This window comes from Nerophis lumbriciformis, linkage group LG25 (genome assembly GCF_033978685.3).
Source record: "Nerophis lumbriciformis linkage group LG25, RoL_Nlum_v2.1, whole genome shotgun sequence".
Lineage (NCBI taxonomy): Eukaryota > Metazoa > Chordata > Actinopteri > Syngnathiformes > Syngnathidae > Nerophis > Nerophis lumbriciformis.
Genome location: NC_084572.2, coordinates 32071803 through 32080552, shown reverse-complemented (window position 1 = coordinate 32080552; position 8750 = coordinate 32071803). Strand labels below are relative to the sequence as shown.

The 8750-nt window shown below is 39.6% G+C and overlaps 1 protein-coding gene across 1 annotated transcript in view; it reads right to left on the bottom strand.

Moving 5' to 3' along the window:
- Positions 1-3730: 3730 nt before the first annotated feature.
- Positions 3731-8750, bottom strand: part of LOC133621828 (monocyte to macrophage differentiation factor 2-like) — a 40369-nt gene continuing 35349 nt past the window's right edge. The window contains exon 7 of the mRNA XM_061984216.1: positions 3731-7496. Within this exon, the coding sequence (XP_061840200.1) occupies positions 7293-7496 (204 nt within the window). The 3' untranslated portion in view covers positions 3731-7292. The remainder of the gene's footprint in view (positions 7497-8750) is intronic.

Sequence of the window (8750 nt, the reverse complement as noted above, 5' to 3'; positions counted from 1 at the left end):
TATTACAGTATGTCTCTGTATACATATTTATTAAATTTTTTTTAAATTAATTTTGGCTAAAGGGGGCGCATTTCAATTTCTTACACACCCTTGTTATTACATATGTTGGCCAGAGGGGGAGCACTTCTGATTGTCACACACACTAAGTGTGGTGAAATTTGCCCTCTGCATTTGACCCATCACCCTTGTTCCACCCCCTGGGAGGTGAGGGGAGCAGTGAGCAGCAGCGCTGGCCACGCCTGGGAATCATTTTTTGGTGATTTAACCCCCAATTCCAACCCTTGATGCTGAGTGCCAAGCAGGGAGGTAATGGGTCCCATTTTTATAGTCTTTGGTATGACTCGGCCGGGGTTTGAACTCACGACCTACCGATCTCAGGGCGGACACTCTAACCACAAGGCCACTGAGTAGTTATTTCATATGTTGGCCAGCGGGGGAGCGCTTTTATATAGCTCGGTTGCTAGAGTGGCCGTGCCAGCAACTTGAGGGTTCCAGGTTCGATCCCCGCTTCCGCCATTCTAGTCACTGCCGTTGTGTCCTTGGGCAAGACACTTTACCCACCTGCTCCCAGTGCCACCCACACTGGCTTAAATGTAACTTAGATATTGGGTTTCCCTATGTATAGCGCTTTGAGTCACTAGAGAAAAAGCGCTATATAAATATCATTCACTTCACCTTTTTAAACAGACAGTCTATTTGAAAAATCCCTCCTTTTTGGGACCACCCTCGTTTTGATAGATTTCACCACCAGGGGTGCAAATGAGACATTCTCTATAAGGTTTTTCGTATTGGGACCATGATTTATGTCATCACTTGTTCACACCTCCTCATATGGAAGGTACCTTTCCTTGTTGATGTCTCAAGAAGGGTAGAAATACAACACACACACACACACACACACACACACACACACACACACACACACACACACACACACACACACACACACACACACACACACACACACACACACCTGAGATGGCTTCATATTGGGCCAGATTGTACAACAATACTTGTGTATAGCTTCACGTTCCCATTGAGTGTGGCACGTAAACATGACTTTTGAAGGTTTTCAAACACGCTCTGCACGCGCTTTAAAAAACGGCCGTGGATGTCGCCGACTCGTCAGTTTGCGCCTCACCGCCATCACAACAGTGCTTGTACGCGCCGCGCGTATGCAAAGTATTCACAGCGCTTCACTCTTTACGTTACAGCCTTACTCCAAAATGGAGTCGTTTCATGTCTGTCCTCAAAATTCTACACACAATACCCCCATAATGACAATGTGAAAATTTGTTTTTTTCCTATTCAAAGTTGGTATGTCCGATAATATCGGGCTGCCGATATTATCGGCCGATAAATGCTTTAAAATGTAATATCGGAAATTATCAGTAACGGTTTCAAAAAGGAAAATGTATGACTTTTTAAAACACCGCTGACGTAGGTAGAAGTACAGAGCGCCAATAAACCTTAAAGACACTGCCTTTGCGTGCCGGCCCAGTCACATATATCTAAGGCTTTTACACACACATAATTGAATGCAGAGCAACAGCCATACAGGTCACACTGAGGGTGGCCGTATAAACAACTTTAACACTGTTACAAATATGCGCCACACTGTGAACCCACACCAAACAAGAATAACAAACACATTTCGGGAGAACATCCGCACCGTAACACAACATAAACACAACAGAACAAATACCCAGAACCCCTTGCAGCACTAACTCTTCCGGGACGCGACAATATACACCCCCACATCAACCCCGCCCACCTCAACCTCCTCATGCTCTCTCAGGGAGAGCATGTCCCAAATTCCAAGCTGCTGTTTTGAGGCATGTTAAAAAAAAAGAATGCACTTTGTGACTTCAATAATAAATATGGCAGTGCCATGTTGGCATTTTTTTCCCATAACTTGAGTTGATTTATTTTGGAAAACCTTGTTACATTGTTTAATGCATACAGCGGGGCATCACAACAAAATTAGGCATAATAATGTGTTAATTCCACGACTGTATACATCGGTATCGGTTGATATCGGAATCGGTAATTAAGAGTTGGACAATATCGGGATATCGGCAAAGAAGCCATTATCGGACATCTCTAATTCAAAGTATGATGCGTGCAGTCACGTCCTCCCCGACCTACCGTCAAAAATCTCAAGAGGATCATAGGATTATGGAGGGAGGTTATGACCGTTATCATTTTCCACCACGAGGGGGTGATATTGGTGTCGATATCCCAACCATAAAAGCTTCACATGAGTTTGGAAGGAGATATGATCATTGACAGTTTGATGGTTGATTGAGCAGTTTCTGACGTCAGGCTCCACCCACTAACAGATACGAATAGGTACCGATCCATACGGCACTTTATGCTGCCATTGCCTGACCAAGATCTGGTCTAGGCAAAATTCCTCTGTAATTCGTCATCTTCTATCTGTCGAGTATCTGTCGTGTTATTTGCACATAAGTCCTGTTTTTGGCCTAAAAATAGCTGACAGAAACCAAAACGGCCGACTTTAGCTTTTTTGAGACTTTTACGTGCGTCCGGTCTCCAAAGGTTTTCGTGACGATACGTGAATCTGGTGGCAGGAGCTAATTTAAAAAATATATATATTTTCAAGGTGGCGCTAGAGAATCCCTTTTGAAATTTTGTGTTTGGTAATCCCAAATTTTCACATTTTCAGACTAGACACGCTTGCAAAAATCGGTGATTTTGTGTGCTTGTTGGAGGCCTCAAAATAATGCAAGGATCAATTACAGTACGGTTTTGCAGCTTTTGCTAATAAAACGAAAAAATGCTAATTACTTTGTTGATGCATATTTGGTATAAACTACAGCCTCAAGTCTTTTTGAATACGATGCCACAAGCTTGGCTCACCTATCTTTGGGTACTTCCACCCGTTCCAGCCATTTGTACTATTTTTTTTACTTTTCCCAATATCATTAGGGGTATTGTGTATAGAATTTTGAGGACAACGTTGAATTTATTCCATTTTGAAAGAAAGCTGTAACACACACAAAATGTGGAAAAAGTGAATACTTTCCGGATGCACTGTGCGCAGGTTTCTTCTTCTTCTACTGTCAATCCGGTTGGCTTCTTACGGGTCATGCGACACCTTCAAGCAACTGCCATGTTGGGGTTTTTTTTCTTAACCTCTTCACGGCGCACTCTGTTGGTTGCTGGTGAGAGAATTGTGTCTTTTTATGCAACCAAACAAAATGTTTTTATTTGCAACTGGAAAAAAAAGTTTAAAAGTTTTGGTTGATAAAGGGATGGGTATTGTTCACATTTTAACCAATACGGTACCAATTCCTGGTAGCTAGGTTTGATATTGGTAGTCAGCAGTACCAATTTTCTGTTCTTTTCTGTGTGTTGATAAATATTGTTTTTAATAAAATCTAATTTTTCATTTAAATATGAGCTGATTATGATAAATGCTGTCCAATTGTTATAGCTTTTGTTTTATTGTCACATTTCTGAGTCTCCTTTGCAAGTATGACATTAAGTTGCAAGTCCAAGAGATGGCAGTAGTGTGTAGTTTGTGGCAGTGTTTCTTAACCATGAGCGCCCCCTAGAGGGCCCGCCAAAACATATCTGTCTCTCAGCTGTGGTCCGTTTGGGCCACAGCGGTACCCAGTTGTAAAACACTTTCCCACCACTTGGGACAGTAGTTAAAAAAATAAAAGTCTGGAGCTAAAGTCATAGAAGTTTCTTAAGTGCAAAAATTATGACTAAAGTGGTAAAGCTGTATTTTCATTTCATTGATAGTTTATTAATAAACATCCATCCATCCATTTTCTACCGCTTATTCCCTTTTGGGGTCGCGGGGGGCGCTGGAGCCTATCTCAGCTACAATATAATATAAATGATTTATTATTAAATTTAGTTAAAATAATTTTTACTTTTGTATTATTTTATTAGATTAATACATTTTTATTTCTATATATTTCAGCACTGTAATTATCGAATATGATTCAAATAAAAAGTAAGATAACACTACTATTTTAGTGTTAATATTTAAGTGGGCCCAGCTCCTCTTTCGTGGAAAAGTTGGGCCCCGAAGTCAAAAAGGTTAAGAAACCCTGGTATAGTGTTTTTTGTTGCGCTCCAAAAAGTGTTAATACAGTAAATATTGTACTTATTAGGCACCAACTGTTTGATTGTAAAATGCATCTTAGTTGTCGTTTTCATTAACATATTTAGAGGCGCTGAAATCGCCATGTAAAATTGCTGATGCTAATCAGTAGCATGTCAACAAGCAAAACCAATGTATATTAGCATCATGCTCGCATATCTTTGGAAAAGTGGAGCCTTACTTTGCTTACGTTGGAGCTTTTTTTTTTGGAGTTGATTTGTTGGCATTGAGAATTGCAACATTACTAGTTAGTAGTTTGGCTGAGTCCGCTCTCAGTGCTGCTGGAGTGATGGCAAAATGCCGAAGTGCAAGTCGGCAAACAGGCACCGTTGGATTTTACGTGAATCAGACCAGCGGGATTCGATCTGTTTCCAAAAAAAAAAAAAAAAGTACAGATTCGGTACCCATCACTATAGTAACAAATCCTTTTTTCGGTTGCAAACCACAATTTGTTTAGTTGCATAAAAAACATTTCTGTCCATAGAGAATGCAGTCACTTCCGGAATTGGAAAACGACTCCAAATGAAGGCGATGATCGAGTAGTGACACTTTGATGGGGATCAGATTATTCGAACTAACCATTCCTTAAAAAGTAAAGTGCTTAAAATAGAAGCGATTAAAAAACACACATTTGGTCACTTGGCGAGGGCATCACACGCGCAACTCTGTCATGGTAAGTATGTCCATTTTATACAACACTGCAATTTCTTGGGGGGCAAATAAAGTGCAGAGAGGGAGGAACGAAGGAGAGAAACAACAATGACGTCAAAGATGTCGCCCTTGGTTGTTTACGGCGTTAATGTGCGGCATTTCTTGCATTATTTACGGCGCCTGTCGGTTAAAAAAGTGTTTTAAAAGCTTTTGGTACGATCATGTTTACGTTGCACTGTGCTGTCACTTGTGGCAGTAAAATAAAATTAATATTCCGGCAGTGTCGACTTGCCCCACACTCGCTGGAAAAAAATAAACCAAAAAGTCGTCAAAGTCTGAATTACTGTCCTGCATAAATAGATATTGTATGAATCTGTACATACCCTCTGCTTAGAATGTAAATATATAAATATATTAGTGTGTTTACCACTCAAAAAAACACTATAAAACAGGGGTGCCCAAAAGTCAACATTTGAACCGATACGGCACCGATTCTTGGCACCTGGGACAAAATACCATTATTCAATGGTACTTTTGTGTGTGTTTATATGGTAATAATTGTTTATTAATCTAATATGAATTGGTTTTCATTTAACATTCAATCATCTCGTTTTCTTAAACACCCGAGTCTCCATCCATCCACCCATTTTCTACCGCTTATCCCTTTCAGGATCGCGGGGGTGGGGAGGGGGCAACGGAGCTATTTCTCAGCGTGTGTTTATACCAGCCGGCACGTTAATACACTGACACAACATCCGGATTCCCATCACGCATTGCTTCAAAACTACGGCAAGTCGGCAATTCAACTTCAAATGTGAAGCTAATATGTGATATGAACTCATTACATGCAAAGTGAGGTATGTCGAGCCTTTATTCATTTTGATGGTCACGGCTCACAGTTTTTGAAAACCCCAACATTCTTCTAGATTTTAAATTCAGGGATTTCGTCAGCTGTAAGCAATAATCATCAAAATTATATGAAAAGAAAGCTAGAACTATCTTGAATTGCATGCTATGAGCCTACTTAACATTCATGTTTAAGTAGGTAAGGTTTTATTTTTGCCTCATACCTGTGAGAATCCTGCGTGTGACTGAAGCGTTAAGGAGTGGGACATACAAACAAACTACAGTGGGTCTGGGTCAATTGTTGCCTCAGCCCACACTTAAAGCGTGAGTGAAGAATGCAGTTCCGACCTGATATGTTCAAAAGAGATGATACATTATCTGCTTACATATGCTACCTGGTAGGGGTGCACAAAAAATGGACTGACATCCGAATCGCAATTGTTATTCATCATGATTCAAAATAAATTAATCATTTTCAAAAATCCATAAAAATAAAAAAAAGATTGTGTGTGTGTGTATATATATATATATATATATATATATATATGAATGTGTTAGAATAATTGCATCTAAGTTATCACAAAACTTTGTGTTACATTGAGTTTAGCTCGCCCGGCGAGAAGACAAAAGCTGTCTTTGATCCTACCAAGAAGGCTTGTAAAACTCCACTGTGTAGGATGGGAAGCAACAGGATGTTCTGTTTCTTTGAACCGTTTTACGACCTTTTCTTTGAACTGTTTGTAATCAAAGGCGATGGCTGTTTACGACCCCAGTCCCTTAGAAACAGCTGTTACCATGTAATCAGGAAAGTCCAAATAAAAGAGGAGGCGTACAATCTTTCGTCAGAGCGTGTGACGACACCGTACAAAAGGTACAGTGTCTACTCTACGTGTTTCTCCTCATTGAGCCAAATTTAATTCTGTCGGTTTGATTTTCTTGCTTCTTGTCTTGTTTAATAGATGTCATCAGTGTTTGAACCTGACATAATGTATTATTTTTTTTAAAGACGTTTTTCGGCCATCTTCATGCAACCAGAAGAAGCTTCTTCTAACCTGCAATCGGTTTCATTAAAGTTTCAATTATTATACCAAATGAAAGATTGCGAGAATCGGTTTTGAATCGAGAATAGAGTTAACGCGAGAATCGATTCTGAATCGAATAGTCACCCCAGGAATTGGATCAAATCGTTAGGTGCCCAAAGATTCACACCCCTACTACCTGGTGGTTGTTCCAGCACCCTGCAGCTAGTCCTGGATAGGTCCACTCCTTAATGCTCCCGTCACACACAGGGTTCTCACAGGAATGAGGCAAAAACAACCTGAATAATGGTAGTTTTGTGTTGTCTGTGAAAAAATAATAATATAGGACTTACTTTGGACACCCCCGCTATAAACAGTCATGCTTGATGTGCAAATGAGCGTCAAAGAAAGTTGTTAGCAGTAAAAAACACCATCAAGCGCTCTGAAATGAACTTGAGCACGGTGAAGTCACCATAGCGAGTGTAAACACTTGACACAAAGACACTGAATGATGTGCCCTCCCCTGGAAGCAAACTACAGCCAGTTGAAATGGAACGTTCTGTGGCGGCCTGTAGTAGGGGGGGAGGGGTTAGAGGGGGCGGGGTTAACAGCTCACTGGGGGGTCAGCGGCGCTGTCATCTGGAGGTCCGGACCGGGCTGACGGGCTGGGCGTAGAGGTACTTCCAGATGGCGTAGTAGTGCACGGCCGCCCCCGTGGCCACGAAGAGGTGCCAAATGGCGTGGGCAAAGGGCACGATGCCGTCGCTCTTAAAGAAGACCATGCCCAGGCAGTAGAAGGCTCCGCCCACCAGCAGCTCGCACAAGCCCGCCTGCTCCGGCTGGCAGGAGGAAGATGGCGGAGGAATGTGAGTGATTAAAATCATAAATTGTGTGTTTTTTCTCTTAAAACAATTGTTATTCCAAGATGAAAATATATTGGAATATATATACTTACCGTATTTTTCTAACTATAAGTCGCAGTTTTTTTTCATAGTTTGGCCGGGGGTGCGACTTCTCCTCAGTAGCGACTTATGTGTGAAATTATTAACACATTACCGTAAAATATCAAATATTATTATTTATCTCATTCACGTAAGAGACTAGACGTATAAGATTTCATGGGATTTAGCGAATAGGAGTGACAGATTGTTTGGTAAACGTATAGCATGTTCTATATGTTATGGTTATTTGAATGACTCTTACCATAATATGTTACGTTAACATACCAGGCACGTTCTCAGTTGGTTATTTATGCCTCATATAACGTACACTTATTCAGCATGTTGTTCACTATTCTTTATTTATTTTAAATTGCCTTTCAAATGTCTATTCTTGGTGTTGGGTTTTATCAAATAAATTTCCCCCAAAAATGAGACTTATACTCCAGTGACTTATGTTTTTTTCCTTCTTTATTATGCATTTTCGGCCGGTGCGACTTATACTCCAAAAATACGGTAAATATACAAGGTCTCCCTAAAATTCCAATATATAAATATCAAACATTTTCGAAATTAATAATTTATGAATACATACATTAAGTGATTATTTAACAAACAATTTAATTATTTATTTTTATTTATTTGATTACAATATTTAAAAAAAAATACAAAATACATTTATTTATATTATGTTAAAGTATATTCCGAGTACTACCTCAGAAAACTCATGGCTCTCCACTACAATAACCAGCATTAAAATACAGTAGCGTAGTAGGCCTAAGTATTCATTAAAAACATAACAGCGGTTTTATTTGACATTTTTGGGTTGCTGTAACATTACACACACTTTGAACAGTAACACTGTGTTTTAATATGGCAAAATAAAATACTTTCTTCCACGAGATGGAGCCCACGTACCATTAGTACCACAGTGGTATATTCAATAATATATAGTTCTGTTTTTATCGATTGTAAAAGACATGCACTTTTGCTTATACTTTAAGGAAACCATGTGTATATCAAACTCAAAATGTCAGCTCGAGATATGAATTATAGTAGTGACTTTTCAAAAAAAAAATATGTATATATTTATTATATAAACATTAGTGGTTTCTCAATTGGTTATTGATATCATATATCGGTTTTCTGTTTTAG